At 42.0% G+C, this 26453-nt stretch overlaps 1 protein-coding gene across 1 annotated transcript in view; it reads left to right on the top strand.

Annotated features, from left to right (window-relative positions):
* LOC119723935 (sushi, von Willebrand factor type A, EGF and pentraxin domain-containing protein 1-like) overlaps positions 1-21482 on the top strand; it is a 100492-nt gene extending 79010 nt beyond the window's left edge. Inside the window, exons 40-53 of the mRNA XM_038194853.1 lie at positions 3833-4052; positions 5507-5730; positions 6458-6655; positions 7082-7312; positions 7759-7929; positions 8415-8618; positions 9168-9331; positions 10910-11030; positions 12673-12849; positions 15422-15598; positions 17147-17320; positions 18190-18331; positions 19745-19843; positions 20685-21482. Of these exons, the coding sequence (XP_038050781.1) occupies positions 3833-4052; positions 5507-5730; positions 6458-6655; positions 7082-7312; positions 7759-7929; positions 8415-8618; positions 9168-9331; positions 10910-11030; positions 12673-12849; positions 15422-15598; positions 17147-17320; positions 18190-18331; positions 19745-19843; positions 20685-20775 (2393 nt within the window). The 3' untranslated portion in view covers positions 20776-21482. The remainder of the gene's footprint in view (positions 1-3832; positions 4053-5506; positions 5731-6457; positions 6656-7081; positions 7313-7758; positions 7930-8414; positions 8619-9167; positions 9332-10909; positions 11031-12672; positions 12850-15421; positions 15599-17146; positions 17321-18189; positions 18332-19744; positions 19844-20684) is intronic.
* The last annotated feature ends 4971 nt before the right edge of the window (positions 21483-26453 follow it).

Raw genomic sequence — 26453 nt, 5'->3', positions numbered from 1 at the left:
CAAGCTCACAAGCCTGCAAAGCTACAGCCAACCGAAGCCAGCAACACAACTCAACCTACGCAATATCGCTAAGGAATGTCAACCATCTCAACCGCCAATTGAGGTTAGATCCATCCAATCCCACCTTATTGGCCAACGAATCAGGGGCGTTCCCCTAAAACGAGACAATGTCTACTACCGAGATTCGTATACTCCAAATTAATGTCGAAGGACTCACTAGAGCCAAACGTGACCTTGTCCGACACCTGGCTGAAAAACATCAAGCCAACATCATACTCCTGCAGGAGACCCACGTGCAGGATGTACAAAAGCTCGAAATTGAAGGCTTCAACACTATAGGGTTTATCCCCAGCAAACACCGTGGGATTGCCTCGTATGCGCGCGATGGTATTACTGCCAAGTTGGACCAAAAGTCGACTGCAGACAGCCAAACTGAATGGATAACCATCGCTGCCAATAACCACCAAGTTATAAACCTCTACAAGCCACCTCCATCGACGGTCACCCAACGCAACCTGCCCCTGGTTATAGCCCCTGCCATTGTTTGTGGTGACTTCAACAGCCGCAATACAAACTGGGGTTACTGTGACACCAACCTGAATTGTGACGTCATCGCCAACTGGGCTGAAAGGCTTGATCTCTACCAGCTTAACAACTCGAAAGACCACCCCACCTTCTTCTCAGGTCGGCACAAGCAGTGGTCAAACCCAGACCTGAGCTTCGTCTCCTCCAACATCTCACTGACAAAACTGCGAACGCATCATTCTCGACAAATTCCCAAGATCCGGACACTGCCCTATTGTTATCAGTACCAAGATTGAAATAAACATCACCTCCCCCAAGAAAAAGAGGTGGAACTTTAGAAAGGCTGACTGGAACAAGTTCACATCCTTAACAGACGACCTCACCTCCGACCTCCCAAGCCCATCCGAAGTATATACCGCCTTCACCAACATGCTCTCATCTGCTGCAAAGTCATCTATTCCTCGTGGAAGACCTGGCCAGTATATTCCATGCTGGGATGCTGACTGTGACTCATTACTCTTGGAGTACAACGATGCGAGTGACACCAAGAAAGCAGACAAAGCTGACATACTATAATGCATACCCTCGGTGAAAAAAGGCGTACCAGATGGGAAGAGATGGTAACCCCTATTGATTTCACCCACTCCAGCCAGAAGGCGTGGTCCAACCAATCAACCGACTCACTGGTCGAACCAGTAAACCAAAGCCCTGTCCAGTTCCTGCAAACTCAATTGCATCTGTCCTCGTGGACAACGGAAGATGGAAAGACCGCTCAACTGATGCCAAAAACCACAACCGAAGAGTCAATGAGGAAATAAAAGAAGTTATCTCCACCCAACCCTCCTCAAGCGGCCTGTCAGGGCCAATCTCCAAAGAAGAACTCATGAAAGCCATTCTCTGTCTGAGGAATGGGAAAGCGCCGGGCATAGACCTGGTGCACTCTGAGTTCTTGAGACATATAGGACCTCAGGCTGTCGAGTGGCTCCGCCTCTTCCTAACCAACTGTATGGATACACTGTCGATTCCAGCGGTTTGGAGAAAAGCGAAAGTTATCGCCATACTCAAGCCCAAAAAACCTGCCAACGAGGCGAAGAGCTACCACCTCATCTCTCTCTTGTGTATGCCCTTCAAACTAATGGAGAGGGTAATTCTCGCATGCATCAATGACCTCGTAGAACTGAGCCTACCACATGCGCAAGCTGGTTTCCGTAAGGGAAGATCTACCACGGACCAGATCTCACGCCTTGTCAATGATATCGAAGCCGCATTCCAGAGAAAAGAGAAGCTTGGGGCAGTCTTCGTAGACCTCACAGCTGCATATGACACCGTTTGCCATCGCGGCCTGTGCCTGGAGCTGCTAAGAACTATACCAGACGTAAAGCTGGTGCAATTCATAATGACTCTGCTGCAGAACCGTACGTTCTTTTTTGAGACCTCCAGTGGCGACCGAAGCAGAAAGCGATGCCTACAGAACAGCCTTCCTCAGGGGTCAGTGCTCGCACCTATCTTATATAACATCTACACTGCCGACTTCCCGAACACCACCTCGGAACAGTATGTCTATGCCGATGATAGCGCCCTAGGTATTACTGGAAAAACCTTTGAGGAAATCCAGCAGCCGCTCGAAGATGATCTCTCCACCCTATAATGCAGCTACTACCACCGCTGGCACCTGAAGCTGAGCGAGTCAAAAACAGTATGCTCCATCTTTCACCTAGCCAACAGGCTGGCAAAGAAGGAGCTTACCATTAACCTCAATGGCAGCAAACTCAAATTTGACCCCGAGCCGGTCTACCTTGGCATTACGCTCGACCGCAGCCTAACGTTTTGGCCGCACCTAGAAAAAGTAGTTAGAAGACATCAAAGGGAGTGAACATCCTCAAAAAGCTTGTTAGCACCCACTGGGGCGCTAACTTTGCGATGCTCCACACATCTGCTCTTGCCCTGGCATACTCAACCGCAGAGTATGCAGCCCCTGTATGGGCGCAGAGCCGCCACACAAAAGCAATAGACACAGGGCCCTACAACTTATCTCCGGTACCATGGCACCCACACCAGCAAGCTTACTGCCCATGGTCACAGGTATCCCACCCGAAAGCATAAGACTTGACCACCTGACCCTCAAGCTTTCTCAGAAGGCCAGCACACCTGGTAGCCTAATGCCCTACATCCCTGACAACTGCCCTCCGCAGCGAATCAACTGCCGGCACTTCGTAACCCGTGCTTGTGAGCTAAAGAACGGCCCCTCACTCTCCCCGTCCTGGGTAGCAGACCGATGGAGAGAACAGTGAGACAGCATGACCACCAGCCTGCATGAGTTCATGCCTGTACCATCAACTGAGCCAGCAGGGCACAACCTCGAGCGCAAGCCCTGGGTTAGGTCAACCGACTACGGACGGAGTGGGGAAAAAACCAACTCGTTCCTCCACTTAGTTGGTGCCGGAGACGACGACACCTGCCCCTGTGGGTCCCCACAGACGATCACGCACATCCTACAGGAGTGTCCAATCTTCGGCCCTCCCAATGGACCTGCTGGCCTGATTGACCTTGAAGACACCACATTGGAGTGGTTGGGAACTGACGTTCCGGTTTGATACTCCAGGAACCGAGTTATACGAACGACGACGATTGCCTGCATGCTTCAGCTCCCAAATACAACAAAGGGTTATTAACCTCATACAATCCCTCAAGGCGTTTAAGATCTTCTGATGCTTCTTGGCTTGATGATAGTACTATTTATATAAACCGACATACAGATCCTTGTCATTTGATTAGTGGAACTCAAATCAAATGACATTCGTTATTGCTCCCATTCACGCCACGGCTCAAAAAGTACTATCTGCCTATGGGGAACGGGAAATACTATTCAACAGTTAGGATCATGACACGGTATTTGTGTGCAAATGCATGCTGATGTGCGCATTTAGCGTTGCGCGTAGCGCGTATTGTTTCAAAGAGCCAGCGCTACAGCGTTGGGTTCAAACATTTTCGTGAAGGGGTGGTTTGGAAGAGAGAAATATATTTTCCTCCAGTTTTGTATTAGAAAAAAAAGTTCAAATATATCAAATGACAACGAGCTATATGTCAGTTATATAAAACAAATATTGAGTGGCTTTTATGTTGTGAAATGGGAGGAATATTATCTCTCTGTAAAATCTGGACTTTTCCAGTTTTTTGCCTTGTGAAATGGAAAAGTCCAGAGTTTACCTTGCGATAATATTCCTCCCATTCCACGCTGAGCCATTCATTATTTGAATAATATACAATGCTCATTGGTGTAGCAAAATTGTTTCTTGGATCCTTTCAGACTTGGACACCAACTTTGACCTCAAGTTTTCCGGCCGGGTGTTTGGCACAGATCTACGAGTGGTCGACATGACTCAAGGCACGCTCACAGGATTGTCAGCCTCAGTGTGGTTAAGATCCACGAGTTGCCATGGCGATATCAACCTCATCACTTTGTCGGTACCCGAAGGGCCAGCAGTTAGGTTGAGTCAACCGAGCAACCTAATATTGACCTTCAAAGGGTAAGAAAACCTGTGACATTTTACCCTCAATTGTTTCTCTCCCCATCAATAAATTATATATTTTTGTACTCCAATCAAATTTCAATTTTGATGTTTTATTTTAACAACTTTTTCCTGTTTTTTTTAATCATCTGGCCCCCTGAAAAAGTCTTTTATCTTAGATCAGTTTTGTGCCCGCTTTTACTCAAAACACCTGGATGGCTCAGTTGGTAGAGAACCGGAACGGCAATCCAGAGGTCGCAGGTGCAAACCCCACTCCAGTCAATTTCATTTTTTACATTTAAAAACAATTGTTGTAATGCACCCAGTCTGTTCCCCTTGTGGTTTATTTGAAATTTTTTAAAGAAAAGTCATGTTCCCTCTGAGTGATCCCCGTTTGCTATTTCCCAGGTTTGCTGCATATATGGCCATGTCCATGGTATGTGCCTCAAAATACCCTTATATGGAAATTGGCACGCACATAGCACGTACTTTACGATGTGGCACAGAATGCAATGGTACAGGATTAAAGTGTTTAAAACCAACTGGTGTTTTACCAGCAGTTTAGGATACCCAAGTACGTGACGGGCTCTCGGCCAATAGGAATGGGTAAACTGTCTTAGGTATTTATGAATAACAATTCAGAATCCAGAAAATCTCCCATTTCATGTGGATATGCAAATCCTACTTTGCCTGCATTGCATTGGGGAGAAAAGTTGACTTTCATTTTTACACATCGCAAAACAACATGAATTTTGCACTGGGCTACAACAGAATTGTTTTGTACTTCTTTAGCTCAGCAACATAGTTTAGTATACAACAATTCTCTCGTTTTTTTCCCCCGCATCAAATTATTTAAAAATGCAACATAGATAATGTCTGTATTACTTTGTACAATAATTTGTTAATAAAAAGTCCAAAATTTACTTCATTTAAGGCAGTTATGAACATTGGTGATTACCCAGAAACAATCCAACCAATATAAGGAGAAAACTTTGTTCAACATGACATAGAGATGGCACCAAATACCCTGTGAAGTTATTCCGCCTGAAAAGGTATCTTTCAGAAGAAAACAATCACTACAGCTGGTTTTAAAAAGATAGGCCTGCAGACACACTTTTTAAAATATATTAACAATGAAATCCATTGATTGAGACCATAAAAAATTGTTCCGTAAGTTTCTTTCTTTTATCAAAATGTATAGGAGCCACTGAGTTGAAAGTTAAATAGATTATTTGTTCAGCGGCAGATCAAGGAGGTGCAGAAGGGTGAACCCCCCCCCCTCCCCCCGGGATTGACTGAAATTTTCTAAGGCCATTTTTCCCTGGCAGAAAGCTTCCTCAGGATCCACCCTTGTTATACATCCTGCTCAAGAATTTGAATACTTTTGTTGCTTTAAACGGAAAAAAAATTCACAAAAGGCAAATGCATGATTCTAATACCTTTAATCAAAGCATTGCTAGATGGTATTTCAGATTTGGGTGGAGTGGCGTCCACCAGACCTCGGCCGGGGTATCGTCCACGCTCTGCGATGGGCACTGGCACAGTGTGCTGCTGACCTGGCATCAGACAGGCTGCAGTCAGGAGTGGACCTTGTACGTGGACCAAGCCATGACGTTACAAGATAATCACAATGTCAGTCGGCCGTTTGAGTTACCCGGGGGTCTGGCGCTCACCATCGGTCCGCAAGCTAAAGAGGGTAAATATCTTGTAATGTGGGCTTAATGGAGCTGTTCTGGGTTGAAGGGAGTTCTACTTCTTCTACTTCTACTTCTATGGAGCTACTTATTTACAACCTCTCCAGCAACTTAATTAGGACTGTGGTGTGCTGTCTTAAATGATGGACACTTGTGCAGGGTGCTCTGATACATGTATATACAAAGTTGGTGCAACTGAAAAGTCAGCTCCTCATAATGATCTAGGCACTGATGGCTCCCTTGAACTGCTCCACAGTGGGCAGCTCAATGATGTCTTGGGGGAGCGCATGGGTTGCCAAGAACCCCTTGGCCCCTCATGATGATATTCAAGCTCCATCAAGGGGAAGGGGGGGGGTTTGAGCAGATACTAGGGTGCTTCTTTATGGACTCTGTGTAGAGTGGGTTTCGTGACCACTGCAGCTAGATGAGAGCTCCATGGGGAGAGACTGGGTTGTGCTCATGTAGCAGGAAGTACGCAAGCCTGATTCATTCTGACTGTACCAAAACTATATCTTCATTGTAGTGTCGGGCATTCGTATAGTCGGTGGCAATGCTTTTTTCATATTTGTAATGGGGAAGATCCATATTTCAACAAGATCAAAAACACCTTTTTTGACTAGCTGCCAAGAAGAGTGTTTTCTGACTGAAGGCATTAAAATTGAAACATTGTACTTACATGAGTCAAAAGACATATTACATTGAAAACTGTGGATTTATATATCACTATAGTGGATCATGGCAGCAGTTTGGAGCTGGAATTGACCGGTGTCAACATCTTCGGTCGTGCATTCAATGGAGATGAGGTACCAGACATTGCTTCGTCATGCCAACCATCCACTCCTGCTGACGTATTCGCTTGGGGCCAGATAATATATAGACCTAGCACTGGCATCACCCAAACGCTGCGGGTACCCTCCAAATGTGACGGTAAGCAAGATGCTCCAGTTTGGTGCAATTTTGTTTTCTGAATTAAACCATGACGATGTTTGTTGCTTTACGTTGTGACTGACAGTAGCAGAACCCTGTAGCAATGTTTACCATGCATTGTAGTATTAAACTTTCACAGCATTCTCTAAAGTAACATTAAAACAAAACTACTTGAAAGTTTATGTATTTATTTTCACCAGGAACAAAATGTCATTACATTTTTGGTTCAAAAAGGTTAAAAAGAAACCAGTCATTATAGTTAACATTCAACGTAGAAATCAAACGTGCGAGTAGAAGCAAATTGAAAAATAAATTTAAAAATCTCTGAACATGATTTCTTAAGTACAGAAGTCCTGTTCTTGGGAACGTTTTACAACAAACATCTTTTGGTTTAATCCCTTTGCAATTTCTTTTTAAATTTGACAGATTTTGACGAGTGTTCAACCAACCCTTGCCAAACTGGCGAGTGTGAGAACCACCTGGGAATGTTTGTTTGTCGCTGTCCAGAGGGATGGGAGGGAGACCGATGCCAGACCAAGACTGACTACTGTCAGACAGACTCATGCTTGAATCAAGCCACGTGCCACAGTGAGAACTTAGGCTATTGGTGTGTTTGCCCGGCAGCTTTTAACGGCACACGCTGCCAGTTGGAAATTGGTGAGTAGAGAGTGGAGGTCCATTTACTTGAGTACGTTGAGTGTGTCTGCATTTCAAGTCACAGCAAGTCCACCAAAACTAAATCACAACTCAATCATAAACAGTCAGCACAACTCAATCACAAGTCAATCACAAGTCATCACACAAGTCATCACTAGTCAATCACAAGTCATTACAAGTTATCATAAGCGAGTCAGTAGTCATCAGAAGCAAAGTCACAATTCACGAGAAGTCAATTACAATCATCCTATCAAATGAGTTGTAACAAACCTATAAGCATTCACTTATGGTTGCTTAATATCCTATGCTAGTTATGACCAGAGTTGAATTTACATGTGATTGACATAATCACAAATCTTTTGACTGGCATCTAATCTAATTGTTGTCGTAATCAGAAAAAAATTACAATTATAAAAAAAAGTGAATAAATAAAATCTTGATTTCAGTGGATGGCGGTTGGGGTTCCTGGTCTCCATTTTCCGATTGCAGCAAGTCCTGCGGAGGAGGGAAACAGTTCCGATCCCGTGCCTGCGATAGTCCACTGCCATTGAACGGAGGGCTCAACTGCCCTGGAGAAAGACGACAATTGCAACAGTGCAACACTGGCAAATGCCCAGGTGGGTTTGTAGTTTAATTTCATTAGGTCAAAGTTCAGAATATTTGTTTGCAGAACAGAAGAGAACAGACATACATGTTCGTGTTGGTTTTTCCTTTTGTTTGTGTGTGTTGCTTTGGTTTGTTGTGTTTCATGTTGTTCTTTTATTCCTTTTTGTTTGTATCTTGTTTTGTTTTATTTTGTTGTATTTTGCTTCATTTGTTGATTCATTTTGTTTCTTTTTATTTGATTGTGTTAGTTATTTTGTTTTGTTTCATTTCGTACAACATGAAAATGAATAAAATTTAATTTCGAACAATATTCTTTATGGGTTTCATTTTGTCTCTTTCTGTTTCATGTTTGTGGACTCACACGTAGTACTTGTCCACATAGTGCTTGAAGTTTACAGCCCAGCCTTTCAGGGCCCGCCAAAAAAGGAGAACATTTTTAACAGAATGATAGATTTCCACTTCAACTTTTCCATTGCTCCTCTCTATTTTTCCGCAGCTTGTATCCGCCTGAGTCCTCCGATAAGAGGATCGCTACATTGCAATCAAACAGAAAACAGCAACAGTTGCCGAATCACTTGCAACGCTGGCTACACCTTTGACAGGAATTTCCCTGAAGAGCTCCAGTGTGGGCAGAGTACCAACTATGCCTGGAACCACCAGTCTATTTATAATCCCTATGCCAGACTACCTTCGTGTGTCGGTGCGTAGCTTTTTGAACAGTGACCAATGATTTAAAGTTGTGCTCCCTGTGTTCTTCAATCAAACGTTGTTTTTTTGTTAACAAATTTTCTATTTGCATGTTTTATTTTTCAACAAAATTATTTTCTTTCTATATTTGGGTCTGCAACCCTCTGAAAAAGAAATGCTTTGATATTGGGTTGCTTGTGCACACATCTACTGCATGTAAGGATCTTCCTGAATTATTGTCGGATGGGAGCCGTAAATAATACAAAACTAGTAGCAATATTATTTGATGCTGAACATGAGTAAATTCTTTTGTTGAAGGCTTATTCAAAAGTGAATAACTTTTGTATTGCTGGAAAAACATTTATGTGGGGAAAAAAGGTTTGTTTGAGTTTAAACTGGAAAATAGGTCAGGGAGGCCCCTTTAACTAGACATCGAAAATACAATCTTCGCCTTTTATGTAATGGAAGAGTTAAAACCACAAGGGACGATATTCTGCATGGATTTATTTACAGTGAGATTATTTTGTTTCTTTTTCTTGTTTTTTACCATTCAATTTCACAGAGGCTGTAGATCGCGTTGGGACGGCCACAGAAATCAAGGTCTATTTGCTGCAAGTTTTCTGCACCTCGAAAGACAGCATCTTGAGAAGTGTCTCACAGTGGCTATTGCAAGCACTGAACCTACTGCACTGTTTGAGGGAGAAATCTTGCACCTCCACTATTTCTGTGAGTTCAAGTGAATAACGTGTATGACAATGGTCTATAGTTCTATAGATGAATCCCAGCACACGACCACTGCATGTACATACACTTGAAGGCCCCCTTCAATGGAGAAACCATTGTGCATGTGTAGCGGCCATGATTAGAGAATGTGGGCATGCTACACAATTAATTTGTACCAGTTATAAAGCTTTTTTATGTTTTGCTAAAACCAGTGGAATTTATTCTCTTCCGGCTAAATAGAGAAAAGTTTTCGCACACGTAGACCACTATTAATATCCTCACTAGAATAGGAGAATACTTATATTATAAAATGAAAACCCAGGGCTCTACTTATAATAATAAACAAAAGAATACAATTATACAATAAATATTAAAGAGAAGACTAAAGGGGCCTATCTTGGTGAGTGGTTGTAGACTTGGCTCGGCTCGGCTCGGCTCGGCTTGATGCTGAAGGGAACTTGAAGACTTTTACTCTCAATGCATTAAACAATGAGAATGAAGATGACTTGGCGAAAGGGGTCCAAAAGGATATATCTATACCTCTTCTCCAACTGCCAGTTGACAAATGCAGGTGGCAATGCCAAAGCACACAACTGTCCAGTTATAAAGTACTCGATAGGCTTTCTGTGCTGTTTGTGCCTACAGCAGGACAGAGGATGAACGTATAAGTATGGCAGGTTCAATATGAAGAAACAGAGCAGCTAGTGTTGTAGTCGAGACCATCACAAGACCAGACACAAGACAAGTCACAAGACCAGTCACAAGACCAGTCACAAGACCAGTCACAAGACCAGTCACAAGACCAGTCACAAGACCTGTCACAAGACCAGTCACAAGACCAGTCACAAGACCAGTCACAAGACCAGTCACAAGACCAGTCACAAGACCAGTCACAAGACCAGTCACAAGACCAGTCACAAGACCAGTCACAAGACCAGTCACAAGTAAAAGTGTTTGAACTATAACAAAGGAATGCCTTTGTCACAGTTCATTTGAATAGCTTGTGACTTGAGTTGAGACTGGAGGTCTTATAATGGTCTTGTGATGGTCTTGCAGGGTCTCGACTGCAACACTGAAACAGAGACAGTAAAGCAGAGGAGCTGGGTGCTACCAACAACCTGTCTCTGTGGCAGTTCAGTGGTCAAGTGAAGAGAAAGTTCACTGGCCACTGAATTTATACGGTTCCTCCTCAAGGATTCTTGTGTTTGGCTGCAAGTTCTGCTACCAACCGCCCACACACGCGCTGCCAAGCAACCCACACATTTCTTAGAAAGTGCATGACCTAACTCTGAGGGACTTAGGATTTCGAAAAAAATGGGGGGGGGGCACAAAATTCATCCTATTACACATAATATACATGTGGTGCAAAGCAACTGCCCCATGCAGATTACCTGAACAATAGCTAACAAAATTCTTTCAACATCGAAGAGGTCTTGATGCATTTCTGAAAATTTATCAATAAAAAAAATCTCTAAAGGCCTCAGAAAGGTCTCAACTACAACACTGGTATTTCATGTTCTCAAGTCTAAGAAGAAAAATCTGTCTCATTAGGGTGTTTGTTTGTTTGTTTGTTAATTCCAGGTCAACTGTAAGACTGGTGGGAGTCGTGCCGCAAGACAGTCTGAGTCTAATGACGTGCAGCTCAAAATCACATTCTTTACCAACACAACTGCTGGGAATACAACTGGACAAGCTGAGGAAGGTGAGAGGTTTTTTGTTTGTTTACTTCTGAACTAAAAAAAAAAGTATTGCGGTACCAGCTGCTATATCAGATTTGAGCAGCCAGTTGCCTCCTAACAGTTAATTAAGCTCGGTGAATGAATGGTAAGACATCTGCATAATAAAGTAAGCAGGAGATTGTTGGTTCGAGTCCCACTGGAATAAACTTGTGAATTGTTTTTCTTGCAAGCCCACGGACAGCACTTACTGTTATGTTGGTGAAGAACAAACCCGATTTTGGACCTTTGGACAGCAATCTATGGCTTGGTGTTATGTCCTGTAGACCCCACTAGTGCTGCAGCCGAACTGCTGAACCGAACTAAAAATAGCCGAACTTGGCCTTCCGAACCAAACCCGAACCAAACCGAACCCAAATGTTGGTACGGAAGAGTTCGGCAAGTGTTTGTTGATAGCGCTAGAAATGCTAAAGCTTGCAATGAAAGGGCAAAATTAAAGCACACTGATGATTGAATTTACCGTGTTGACAAGTCACTGCATTCATCTTCATTATTTGCGATGTTCTAGCCAGGCATACAATTGGATATTGGGGCTGATTACACTTTGAAAAAATCGTACACACCTGCGATTCTCTCAATAAAAAGCGTGCTCTTTGCATTCATCCAGCGTGGCGGATCTCATATCCCTGGCTGGCCCTGCATGCCACACCACGTGTTGATCAATTTCAGTGTGACACCTTTGGACCAAAACATTTGCGCGGTGAAGGGTGTGCTTTCCTCGCCACAAATTATCAGTATTTTCACCATCTCAAAATTACAAATGATACTTTTTATGGAGTCAAAAACCTTTCCCTTGTTCAGAATAAGTTCTTATCCTTGCAATATTTTTTTTTCATAAAGAACTTATACGAAAAACAATGTAATCTCCCAAAAGAGGGTGGAGCACCCCTTTACAAAATGAATGGATCCGTCTACAGAATGAGAATTTGATGAAAGTCGCGAATCGAAAAATTGATGATTTTTTTTTTTTTTTTTTTTTTTTTACGTGCCCCCCACAAAGTTTTTGTGCCCCCCCCATGCCCCCCCCCCAACAAAATATTGATAATGCCTCTGTCCCGTCCCCAACAAAAAAGGGTTTTTGTAAGTTGTATTCAGTTAACCAAATGTTTACTCTTTACAATTTCTTATGTCAATGGATATAGCGAGGCATCATGGGGCCCAACTGGCAAACACTGCAATGGGACATTTGCGATATGTGCCCCCATGATATTCTGATGCCCCCTTTTGGCCCCCCACTAAAAAAAAAATCCTAGCTACGCCACTGAGCACAGGGTCTAGCAACTACTCTTAAACATCACCGACTGGTGTTTGAACAGAGATTTAAGACCATTCACATAATTGGACTCTCAACAATAAGAGTGGATAAATTGTCTCAGGTATTTATGAATAGTGATTAGATTAACTCATTAATTGAGCTAATGACAACTCTGTGCCTTTCTAAGTGTGAGGGCCAGCTTGAGGGTGATGGGTGCGAAAGAATAAATAAACACACCAACACCTGGGTTCCAGGCACTCCAAAGATTTGAATTTTGATAATAGTGAGCGGTGCGCAGGCCAGTGGTGAGGGAGACAGCACGGTTTCTTTGTTTTCCTTTTCCTTTTCTGTAGATGAAGCTGATGATGTTGTTATGCAGGCCGGTGAAACATTGATGAATCTCATTCAATCGGGAAACTTCACGCCAACCATGGATGGCCAGGTTGTGCAGCCAGACCCGACAACATTGGAGGGGGATGGGTGGGACTTGTGTCCGGAAGGAACAGCAGAAGGCAAGGCTGGATTGTGTGGTAGGTATGGAATATGTATGTGGGTGTTGCAGGGGGGCTTGAGTCAAGGACTCGGACGGGAGTCGAACCATCTCGCTTCACAGTTTCAGTGATTTGCACTCGACTCAAGTCACATCGGCAAAAGACTTGGACGTAAACTTGGACTTGGCAATTTAACTTGGACTCAAGGGCGGATCCAGAACACAATTTTTGGGGGGGCCAAAAAAAATTTTGGTCCCCCCAAAAAGTGGGTCTAAAAAATTACGGCGTGGGGTTCGGGGCCCACTTAAGGGCCCCGAAAAATTTTTGGATTCTAGATGCTCGGTGGTGCGATCTGAGGCAATTTCTGACCACTTTAACCAATTTTTTTTTAGGAAAAGATGGTGGTGAACTCATTGCCTGCCTTTATTGCGATGTCACATTAAAAAAAAAAAAATTGGTTTCGTTTTGGGGGGGGGGCCATGGCCCCCTTTGACCCCCCCCCCTGGATCCGCCCTTGCTTGGACTTGATGTTTGTGATTGGTGACTAGCTAGTGCATTCATTATTTTGCCCAAGAAATTACCTTTTTATGATGTGCATTTTCCAAAAGGAAAAGTATTTAATGAACCCTACTACACCACTTTCCAGAAGATATTGAAAAATAATAATGTTTGGGGGCCCTTCCTATTTCCTGTGACTCGCGCATCATTATATATTAATAATAATAATAATTTATTCTTAATGTAGCGTTTTACATAATAATCTCAAAACGCTTTACAAAACGCTTAACAAAACATTAAAGTTAGTTAAAAAGTAATAGTGATTTAAAAATTCCCACTTCGTTAGTGTTTCTTAAATAACCTGGAATTCTGTTCCATAGAGTAGGTGCATAGATGGTAAAAGCATGATCACCTTATGCCTTGCTAAGCTTTGGATGAACCTTAAGATATTTGAGCTTAATCCCATCACAACTTTTAGTGTGAATGTTGGACACAATGAACTGATATCAACTCTGTTAGGTACTGTGACGCTGACTCACCATGGCGAATAAGTTTAAAAATAATACAAAGGGTCTTGAATTCAACCCGCATCATAACCAGAAGCCAATGTAGTTCCTGAAGTATGGGTTCATGTCTGCATGACGATCCATTTTTCGCCTGATAACCAGTCATGCAGTAGCATTCTGAATATGTTGCAATTTCTTCAACTGATAATCGTATAAACCAGAAAAATAAACTGTTACAATAATGCAATCAGGAAGTAACCTTCACACAAGTGTGTCCATGTTCGTGCACGTCTATTTCAAACTTGAATCAACTGACTTGTGACTAACTGATCTGGACTTGGACTCGGACTCAAGTGACTCAACTACGACACTGAGATGTGGCTAGTGCTAGGATATGTGTTGCAGAGTGACCCGATGGCAAAATTGTCTCTCATTGGCTTGAATTATATCAATTAAACCACTAGTGCTGCCATGGAAGTGTAGCAACTAGCAGCTGTAATTCAGTTCTGTTTATTTTATACAGTGCCTTAAAGGCATCAGTAATGTCACAAATCAACCATAATTTGACCAGTGGTCCATAAGACTGACCCATTGAGCCCTGCCCACTGCACTTGCAGGAAGGCCTCGCTCCAAGTACTGCATGTTCCAGCTGTTATAGCTTCAGCAGCGTATCCAGCTTTTGATGTCAGGGGGCGGGTGAAACCACACATCTGCGCCAAAATTTAGACATTTCTTGAAATCAAAGGGGGGGGGGGCTGGTACCCACCTTACCCAAAAGGGTGTCTGCTTACGGCACACACCGGACGCACGGTCAGGTCAAATACATGTAGTGCAATATTCTCGACAATGCTACTAGCCAGACACTGTATACTTTGCATCACACCCGATAGGCCTAGTGGGGCCAACATGTACATATAGAATTATCTTGGGAAACCCGGCATGCATGGGAAACTAAAAATAACTGTCACCAATACAAATTTTAAAATGTTAGGATTTACCTTAGTGCCCCCAGCCTCCAATAAAATCAGTCAAAACTAAAACCTTGTGTTCAGAATACTGGCACAACCTTTCAATTTAAGACTTTGTAATCAGGAAATATTAATGCAGTCCGAGCATCCGAGGAAGAAAGTAAGGGCATGTAGGGTTTTCGGTGTTACATCATTCTTGGCACTGTACACTGGGAATTAAAAGGAAAACACATTTTGGGTCTAAACAACACGTAAACACAAAAGGTAAACTATGATACACTGGGATTTAAATAGGACTTAAAAGACAGAATGGATGATTGAAAAAAATAATGTTAAAAAATTGATTAGTTTGGTGCTACTAAGAACAAGTGACTTGAGACTCGGACTCGGACTTGAGGCTTGTGACTCGGACTTGGACTCCAGGCTTGTGACTAGAGACTCGGACTCTTACTCAAGGTTTGTGACATGAGACTCAGACTCGTGCTTGTGGCTCGGGACTTGGACTCGACTCGACGTTAGTGACTCGGCTACGACACTGGCATGGCGACGCCCATGGACACTGGTACATATTGCTCCAAAGTGAACTTATTGACCTTACAGCTATATTTCATGTGATCCCTGATGTATGTTCCCCCATAGTTCACTGCGGACCGGGAACCTTTCTGACCCCAAGCGCTGTCCAGGAATTGGACCTGGAATGCCGGCTATGCCTGGCTAACACCTACCAGGACCAGGAGAGACAGACGGAATGCAAGGCATGTCCCAACGGAATGGTTACCAACGGCAATGGGACACGCAACCTCAATGAGTGTTACGGTGAGCTCTGAGGCCAATTTCGTGATGCTGTTATAAGCAGGAAATATACTGCTTAGCAAGTTTAGGCACTGAGCAAAAATGGAGAATGAGAACCAACAAGCAATTTACATCCATAATTTTTGACTGATAACTTTTCATGCTAAAGATATAAATTGTCTGCGCTAAATAAGCAACTCCATAAAATTGGCCCCAGATGAGATGCATGGGCTAGTCCATGCATAAACAGAGAGGGCGCTGTGTTTTCCTGGGTCAACTCGCGTTTTGCCATGCTGTTTGGTTAGCCATGAGGTCATATGCTTGGGTTAGTCACTGCAGATCTGCTCTTTTCATGTCACTCCACTTTTCAGGGCGGCACAATTGCCGCTGTTCACGCAAAATTCCAATAAGGGCACTCGTTAAAAAAAGGGCACTCTTTACAGATATTAGGGGGAAGGGATTGATGGTGAAAAAAGGGCACTTGTATACAAAAGAGCAGTCTAATAAATTTATGACAGCTGGACAGCAGGACAGATTCGTAAGTGTCAAGTTGACCCCAAAACTGTAACTTTAGTTGAAGTCTAAACATAATTATCTATTGATCTCATTGTGTCTTTAGAGGCTGTTCATTTTTACTTCTTGCAATTGACAAACAAGTAGTCGATCACAAAGTAAGACTCAGTCCAAAAAGGTATTTTGTCTATTGCTACGGCAACGGCTACAAAAGGCGCGTGAGGATCATGATAGTCCTAGTTTTAGCTGTCATGTCTAACCCGTCCGCCTTTACCAGAGTTGACTCCAGGAACCTAATCAAATAGAATAGCTTGGGATGATTTTTCAAACATTGTCTCCAGTTTTGCTTTAGGAAGTTTTTAGGTTCCTGAATTAGGGACATCAGCTCTGTCTAGGTCTATGTGTGTGTGCATGTGCCCTGCCCCTGAGTGCTTGTGGAGAACCTTTCTGTTGGGAACATTTGGAACGAGTGAGGACTTTTGACTGTCTCCAACGATTTTGTTCGTACAAAACCAATCAGTGTGTGGTCCCCACAACTGTGGAGTGCCATGGAGCAATAGAAAGTGGACCTTGGAACAGTAGTGAAACATAGGGGCCACAATGAGTGACAGTCCACATTTGGAAATCATAACCAACTCATCTGTAGTTGTTCCAATAATAATATTAACATGCAATTGGAGGACAATATTTAGGAGGTCCACAATCGAAGGTGTTTACAAAGATGGATGAGCATGTGTTAGCATTCAATCGTGGACTTTGAACTACAGAGGGCCATAGGGTCCACGATTGGGTGAAGGTCCACAGTTGGAAATTGAGTACCAAACCAATGCGGTCCTTAACAAAACGTATAGTATAAACTAAAGGAGGACAATAGGATTGATCCACAATCTACTAGGTGTTTACAGCGTGTATTGTGTTCCGATCTGCAGACATAACCTATTAAGTATGATATTTTTTAGAAAAACTGTGTGAAATATCATGTGACACAATCGCAGCTAATCAACAGCCAGATGTTGGGCAGATTGGGTGTTAATGTTTACTATTTCTATCCATATCCAGTGCCATGCACCGAGGGCACATATTACGAGAGGAGTGATGTCATTGGTGAAAATCAGTGCAAGCCCTGCCCGCTCAATACGTACAATCCTGCGAAAGGCATGGACTACTGTGTGCCATGCCCGGAGGGTATGGTTACCGATGAGATGGGTGCCAGCTATGAGATAGAGTGTCATGGTAGGTTTTAAGGGGTGGGGAACGGTGTAAACAGATTATTACTTAGGACATTTCTTATTACGCTACTGAATCTAGGTCAGATAAATAAGAAATGATGGTTGATAGGCTGGTTGGTCTTAAGATTAAAGGGACATTTTGTGTTAAAAAAAACCACCAATTTAAAAATAGACTGCTGTTATGAGCAAATGCTTCATTTTTGTGAAGAAGTAACTGACATAGCCATATTTAAGGGAGGATCCAGAACACATTTTTTTTGGGGGGGGCCCCTAAAAACATTATGGTACCCCAAAAAGTGGGTCAAAAAAATTATGGCGTGGGGTTCGGAGCCCACTTAAGGGCCCAGAATTTTTTTTTATTCTAAAATGCTCTGTGGTGCGATCTGAGGCAATTTCTGACCACTTTAACCAAATCCTTTTGAGGAAAACATGGTGGTGTACACAGTGTCGGCCTTTATTGTGATGTTATTTTTAAAAAAAAAAAATTTTGGGAGGGGGGGACCATGCCCCCCCCCCCCATTGGCTATTTCACCAAATTTGGGGTGCTAAATCTGAAAGTGATAAATACCAAGCTAAATTCTTAGCTTAAAGAGGCATTACGGCCAATTAAAAACAAAAATAATAAAGACATTACTTTTTTCAACTGTACATTAAAAGATATTTAACTTACTTGTAGCTGCTGAAAACAACTGAATAAATAAATGAATCTCACCCCCAAACAGGCATAGGGTTTGTTGATTTTATAGTGGTACATATAGTTTTACTCAGTAAAACTGTTGGGGTGGTACAGGTGGTACAGGGATTAATAGGTTAATTGTACTAAGTAATAAAAATAAATTCAAAACCTGTCAACTTTTTCATATATATTTTCAGAGCCTTGGATGTCTACAGCTTCTGCCACAACAACCATTAAAACTCATCCCCCAGGCTCAGACATTGGGTTGTTAGCTGGCATCATAGGGGGCGCTGTTTCACTCACCATAATTGTGGTGGTTTGCGTCGTCATTGTTTGCAGGTAAGTTTCTGGGCTTGCTTCAGTTTCCATGCAAAGTTTACAATTTTTGGTTCTGTTCTTGAGCAATGACTCTTGCGTTGAGGTGGAGTCTGTCTGAGCTACTCGCCTATGGCAACAGGTGACACACAAATCTATGGGAAGTGCCTACTTCAAGCCATAGCCTTGAACTTCATGCGCAGTCCAAGTTCATTAAAACATATATATGTATTGTTGTGAACGTCAAAATCTATTTACCAAAGGCTCCTAGCAGTGTTGTAGTACTTGTACTCGGTACTTAGAGTACTTTTTTAAGTAATTAATACTCATACTTGTACTCGAATGTCAAAGTACTCGAACTCAAACTGACGGTACTCATACTCAATCAGCAAAGTACTCGTACTCAACATTTTGAAGTTGTACTCGACCATCAAAGTACGCGTACTCGAATAGCGGTACTCGGTGGAAAAATGGTACAGCTCGACTTACCAAGGCCTTAAGTTTGTAATGGTTGATTGGCTTGTCATGCTTGTGGAGAAATCAAAGTTTCATGATTTTTCTTTATGCATGTCCGGATAAACACATTAAACAGCTAGCCGTGAGTGGGTCCGTATATCAGTCTTACTGGGCCTGGGCCAATTATACGCACAATGAACCATTTGCCATATGGCTGTATTCGGAAATACTCGTACTTGTACTCGGAAGTACAAGTACTCTTACTCGGTACAAATACTCATACTCGTACTCGGCAACCTAAGTACTCGGCAGTACCCGGTACTCCGAAAAAAGTACTCAAGTACAACTTTGGCTCCTAGAAGGAGAGGTAGACCTAGCAGGGCTGGTCACTGGAACAGACTCGATCACAAGCGTATCACACAGGTTGGGATCCCAAACACCACTGACTTGTGGCCAACCCAGTGGTGTGGAGCATCAGCAGGGCCCCTGGTCAGGTGTGACTGGTTTATTATGTAACCACATGACTATGGGCCCGACCAGTGGTGTGAGTTAGCAGGGCTGCGGTCATGCGTGACTGGTTTACGGCATGACATGTGGTCCGCCCAGTGGTGTACAGCATTGGCTGGGCCGTGGTCAGGCGTGCCATATGTAACCACATGACTATGGGCCCGACCAGTGGTGTGAGTTAGCAGGGCTGCGGTCATGCGTGACTGGTTTACGGCATGACATGTGGTCCGCCCAGTGGTGTACAGCATTGGCTGGGCCGTGGTCAGGCGTGCCATATGAAACCACATGACTATGGGCCCGACCAGTGGCGTGAGAGCATTAGCAGGGCCGTGGTCATGCATGACTGGTTTAAATGTAACCGCATGACACGTGGTCCAACAGGTGGCAGTGAAAGCATCAGCCAGGTTGTGGTCATATGCCTGACTGGTTTATAATGTAATACTGACTGGTCTAATATGTAACCCCCTTGTGCAGGTCACAAAAGTATAGGGCCTCAGTAAAACCAGTCGATGAAGACACCGAGACTGTGTCGCACACTCCTGCAACGGGCTCTTCAACTCAAGTCCCAAAAAGGTACGCTCATGAAAGAATTCCGAAGGGCGCCTATTCCTCGAGCGCCTTTATTGTCCGAGCACCTTTATTGTCCGAGTGACCTTTTTTTTAACGTGATGCGAACAAGCCTTTTTTATTAGAATTTATTTCTTTTTTGACAAATTACCTTTTTTCACGAGCTCTCTTTTTGGTGCCCTTTTTCAACAACTGCTTTTTTTTCATGAACGCCCTTTTTTAACAAGTGCCCTTTTCCACACTGCCCTTTTTTCACGAGTGCTCCTGTGTGAAAAAAAGGGCACTTGCGGAAAATGGGAACTTGTTACGAAATATAAGAAGTAATGCCCCTTACACCCCCCCCCCCCCCCCACACACAAAGCCATATAGCATCTTTGAGTGCGCGTCAGGCCTTGTTAACAATGCATTCCAATGTCTTTCTCAGTGATTTTCCCCAACTCTCCCATTTCTTACTGGGGTACTTGCACACTCAGCCCATGTGTCTTGACATTTTCTGTCTAATTTTAACCACTCCCCAATTTATCAACAGCCATTACGGAACTTTCCATCAGGGGTGGCTGCTTTGTTGAAGTCCAAGACTTTTCAGAGGGGTTGGGGGTTGGATGAGGGATTGCAGTCAATGCATAAAAGTACTAGGCCTCAAGCGATGAAAGAAGATACCCTATATTGAGTGATGACGTTATTCAGTGATTGAATTTGGGAATTTTTACCCATTATGTAAATAGTTAACATTGGTTTAGTCTGGGGTGGGATTGGTTATTCCCCTCAGATCCACCCTTGTAATCTGTTGTGCAAACTCAAACACACTTAAACTTGAAAATGTTATGTTTTTACTTGTGATTTCTAGCTGGGGGCGCGGATCCGAACCATCTCAAACACATCCAGCAAATGAATATGAGCTGTTGGGCATCAGAAATTCAGTCATGGAAGAGAAGTAAGGAAAGAAAGGTGTGTACATGTTTATGGAGGTGATTCGTAAGTGGTAGAAACTGAACATTACCTGTATAAGGATGGAACCAACATTTTTTTGGTAGAAATGTAAAATCGCTCTTGTCGTTGTCTTTTTGAGTGACACCCTCCCATTACATTTTGTTTTATATTGCTATTTTTCTAGCAATGCAAAGTTTATCACTGTTAAATGAGATGTTGAAGAAACAAAAAATCTGCCCATTTTTAGTTATGGAATAATTACTATACAACTTTCATATCATTAGTGGGTGGACAATCTTTCATGCGTTTCTTTTGTATGTTATGTTTTGTGTGCAAATTGAAACAAAACAAAACATATTTTTAGAGAGTCAACTGAAACGTCTGATATAGAGAGAAGTAGATTTTCCATTTAGGTAAAACATACACATTTAAAATTTGCTTGGAGAAAACAAACTGGAATTTGCTGAAGAGCAGAGATGGAGGAACGTTAAGCAAGTGTGTGTGTGTGTGTTTAGAATTACACTCGATTTGTTTAAGGGTAACGTGTGTTCTTTTTTAATTCAGGAAAATTGTGTAGGTTTTGGATTTTTTTCATGGAATTGTAAGGTTTGAATAGTTTTGTGGCAAGCCTATAAATATATACAGGTTGTCCCACAAAAAACCTAACAGTAACATTTGGCATGTTTCAGACAAGTGGGGGCAAGGGCGGCTCAGGGGGGGGGGGGGGGGGGGCAAAGGGGGCTATGCCCCCCCCCCCAAAAAAAAAAACGAATAAAAAAATATTTTTTTTTTTTTAGTGACTTCGCAATAAGGAGGCAATGAGTACACCACCATCTTTTCCTAAAAAAAAACATTTGTTAAAGTAGTCAGAAATTGCCTCAGATCGCACCACAGAGCATCTAGTATTGGGCTCCGAACCCCACGCCGTAAATTTTTTGGACACATTTTTGGGAACCAAAATTTGTTGGCCCCCCAAATTTGGTTCTGAATCTGCCCTTGAGTGGGGGTAGTATTCAAAATCATGTCTAATGTATTGCTGAGAAGAATAATTGGTCTTCCAAATGCTTTTTAGTTGGTTTCATTAGGATGTTTTGTTCAAAAGATACAGCAATCACAATGCAGGACTTGGAAAAAACACTTGGGCCACTTTTTTTTTTACTTATATCCCCCAGGCTTCCCCCCAAAAGCTTTGTCCAAATGATAAACTGATCAGCTGTACTAACACTTTTGGCCCATCCCTTGTGTGTTGCTCTAACTGTGCTTCATCACTGGCCAGGAAAGTGGCCCAAGATAGTTCAACCCTTGAGTTCTATGAAGCATAGCGTTTGCTCCAATGCATCGATTTGAATGAAACGAAGTTTGCACGGTAGATTTCCGGTTATTTTATTTTAAGAATGTAATTTGAAAATATTCCAAAAACTCACATGCAATATACCTTTTTAAACTAGTTTTGAATGTAAGGTTCTTGGTGGGACAAGCTGTAGGTTTTTTAAAATATATTTGTCTTGGAATTGTTAGATTTAAGTACTTGTGAGCCAAGCTTTTCTGTAGTTTTGTTTTTATATACTTGTCATGGAATTGTAACGTTTGAGTAATTGTGTGAAAGGCCTTTATATGTATTTTTTTTATATAATTGTGTGGCAAGCATATATAGTTTTGCGTTATATTTGCTGGGAATTGTTAGATTTGAGTAATTGTGTGGCAAGCATATATATAGTTTTGTTTTACATATTTGTAGTGGAATAGTTAGATTTGAGTAATTGTGTTGCAAGCATATAGTTTTGTTTTATTTGTAGTGGAATAGTTAGATTTGAGTAATTGTGTGGCAAGCATATATAGTTTTGTTTTATATATTTGTAGTGGAATAGTTAGATTTGAGTAATTGTGTGGCAAGCATATATAGTTTTGTTTTATATATTTGTAGTGGAATAGTTAGATTTGAGTAATTGTGTGGCAAGCTTATATCGTTTTGTTTTATATATTTGCCGTGGAATTGTTAGATTTGAGTAATTGTGTGGCAAGCATATATAGTTTTGTTTTATATATTTGTAGTGGAATAGTTAGATTTGAGTAATTGTGTGGCAAGCATATATAGTTTTGTTTTATATATTTGCAGTGGAATTGTTATATTTGAATAATTGTGCGGCAAGCATATATATAGTTTTGTTTTATATATTTGTAGTGTAATTGTTAGATTTGAGTAATTGTGTGCCAAGCCTGTATTTAGGTTTTTTTTATACATTTGTCGTGGAATTATAAGGTTTCTATAGCACTCCTCATAAATAAAAAAAAATGGTAACCGACTAACTGACATAATAATTTCAGGGGGTGTTCAGTACCAGAAGGATCTTAAATCCAATTTTTAAAAATAAAACGTCGGTAGGTTACTTTTGAAACTGAATTAATGCAAATGATCATGCACATGCCTTTTAGATCGCCAGATGAAGGGAATAAGACATTTGAACAGAAACCAACAAAGCAGTTTGTGCTCTCGTTTTTAAAAGGTCGATTGCAATTTTGCAAATAAGAAAAGTCAAGGTGAGCCTAGTGAAAGTTTCCCCAGAGCGCTCACTATTCTGTTCCAGCGATCCAAGATACAGGGTTGGGGAGGGGTTGCAACGCCCACCCAAGATCCGCAACTATTATGTTGCCGTCCCTCCCTCCTTGGCAAGCTTGATCAAGCCGCTAAGGTAGAGGGCGCTATCAACAAGATGAAGCCATCCAGGAATTTCCTGGGTCAGATGTTACTATATTATTATTTCCCAGACTCGGTTTGATTCATCTGCTGAAAGCGACCTCTATCATCTTGGCGGCTTAAACATCGCTTCCCAGGAACTGGCAGATAGTAGGGGAAGAAACTCCAGTCTTTCGGCTTGAGACAATTTGAGGCAGGATGTTTAGTCATCAGATATTGATTTGGGGGTATCGAAACAATGCATCGAAGCACCCAAAGAAAACTGATTTCATTGGCTGACGGTTATGTTGGACGGTAGGATGGTAGATGTGGAAACACAAAGAAAAAAAAATTCACTCATAAATAAAATGAAAAATCTTGAACGTGGTCCACATAATGACGCCGGGCGCGGTAGTTAATATCCTTTTTGGCGGTGATGGGATTGTGAAAGAGGGCGCTATTACTTATTCGAAGGCAAAGAGTTATACACACGATGCAAGTATGGATCCTAGGCGGGGGATTTCAGTGGTTAACAACCCCTTCCCACGACTGACCCATGTTCATTATTTACATACTTCGAAATACGTCAAGTCCCAAATATTAATTTCTCTGAATAACTTACGTCACCCAATATTGCTCATTATGATCCATTGCTCCAGTTCCTTTCTTGGGGGGGGGGGGGGGCTATATATTTGCGATCATTGCAACCCCTCAATCCCCCCCCCCCCCTTGAAAATTCTTGGACACCAAATACCCAAGCCATCCCCTTGGGAAAATAAATGATTAAATATTATTCTTTGAGATTTAAAATATGTAAAAGCACTCGCCTGTATTTATACACATGGAATTATTAAAACCCTAAATATGTGCCATGAAACAATTTTCCTTTTTTTGTGTGGAAATCTTGAAATGATTGAATATATAATGTCTGTTGGCAATAGTTGAACACAGTTTTAAGCAAAGTAGTGCATGTCAATATTTAAAAGCCATATGAAATTTAAGCCAACACAATGTCAAGATTGACTAAAAAATAGTACCGCCCTTAATTATATTCAGCTAAATTCAAATTAAAAATGCAAACAAACTCTATGCAGTCGATTCTGCTGAAGAGTGGTGCGGTTTGTGTTTCATCCTACTCACGCTGTAAGTCAACACCTAGGGTTTGAATCATCGAGACTAATGCGCCAACTGTGCTCTTCAAGGCAGCAAGGGCGGATCCAGGGGGGGGGGCCAAAGGGGGCCATGGCCCCCCAAAAACGAGACCAATTTTTTTTTTTTTATGTGACATCGCAATAAAGGCAGGCAATGAGTACACCACCATCTTTTCCTCAAAAAAACATTGGTTAAAGTGGTCAGAAATTGCCTCAGATCGCACCACAGAGCATCTAGAATCCAAAAAAATTTCGGCGTCCTTAAGCGGGCCCCGAACCCCACGCCGTAATTTTTTGGACCCACTTTTTTGGGGTCCAATTTTTTTTTTGCCCCCCCCCCCAAAAAAAAATTGTGTTCTGGATCCGCCCTTGCAAGGCAGTCACAAACAGGTCTAGCCCCAAATCCATCAGGCCAAGTCTCTTTCCGGTGTCGAAGGCAAGAAATAAACCCTATTCCTCCCAGATCCTAGCCCTTGTTTACGAACTATAAATTATGCTGTATGCATCGCATCACATAAACACGAAACATATAGCCTGACCAGTATAGCTTGGGATTTCCCAATTTCCTTGAAACCCTGTACTGCACTGTCTGCGTTAATCCCCGTTTATATATGCTCCTTTCAAAAAGCCTATGACAAAAACCAATGACTGCTGCAACGTTTTTACTCACTTCCTTGATTGACTTCGGGAAACTAAGGAAGCTTGAATTGCCTTCCGCGATACCGCGTTACCGTGATAATTTATCACAGAAATCCGGAATTCAAAGATACGTATTCCTCGATATACCGCGTTACTGTGATAATTTATCACAGAAATCCAGAATTCAAAGATACGTATTCCTCGATACCGCGTTACCGTGATAATTTATCACAGAAATCCGGAATTCAGAGATACGTATTCCTCGATACCGCGTTACCGTGATAATTTATCACAGAAATCCTGAATTCAGAGATACGTATTCATCAATACCGCGTTACTGCGATAATTTATCACAGAAATCCGGAATTCAAAGATAATTCCTTCCTTGATACCGCGTTACCGAGATAATCATCACAGAAATCCGGAATTCAAAGATAATTCCTTCCTTGATACCGCGTTACCGAGATAATCATCACAGAAATCCGGAATCCAAAGATAATGCTAAAGGTGAATGCTATATACGCCTTGAAAGTGTGACGTCACGTGGGGTTGTCTCCAAAAACGAGTTCCACACAATGTCTCGTCCGCTATTTTCTCCGTTGGTTTTGGACGGGCGATTCAGGTGAACAATTTCTAGTTGAGATTTCTCAGACATTGAGCATTAAAAAAGACTGGAAAATAGGACAGTGCTTCGTATCGCGTAGCTGACTGTAGGCCCTAATCATCACTCAGAACGTGCCGGATGCTATGAGGCGCCCTTTATGACTTTATTACGAAACCATTATATGACCAATATATATAGAACGAAACCATATATAGAACGAAACCAATATATATAGAACGTAACTCAAATATATATTGAACGAAACTCAAATATATAAAGAACGAAACTCAAATATATATAGAACGAGAAAAAATATATCGAACGAGAAAAATATATCGAACGAGAATTGTAATAATTATATAAAACGAAGCAAGTTGCAAATGGACTCAATTCAGGGGGACTGTAAGGTCAATGCCAAATTCTGCTAGATGTACTTCCAAAATCTGATTGATTAAACAAAAATCTACCAAATCACCTATGATTTACACGAAATACATTATAAACACCTATACTCATATATGCAGATGTTATAAAATGTCCTTAACACCCCCCCCCCCCCCCCAATATAAAATTTATTTCCTTTATAAAAAAGTTATTATTCTTTTTTAATTTAAATGG

The sequence above is a fragment of the Patiria miniata genome, unplaced genomic scaffold, assembly GCF_015706575.1.
Source record: "Patiria miniata isolate m_02_andy unplaced genomic scaffold, ASM1570657v1 HiC_scaffold_1, whole genome shotgun sequence".
NCBI classification, from domain to species: Eukaryota; Metazoa; Echinodermata; class Asteroidea; order Valvatida; family Asterinidae; genus Patiria; species Patiria miniata.
Note: the sequence above shows the minus strand (reverse complement) of the source record. Positions and strands in the feature narration are given on the sequence as shown.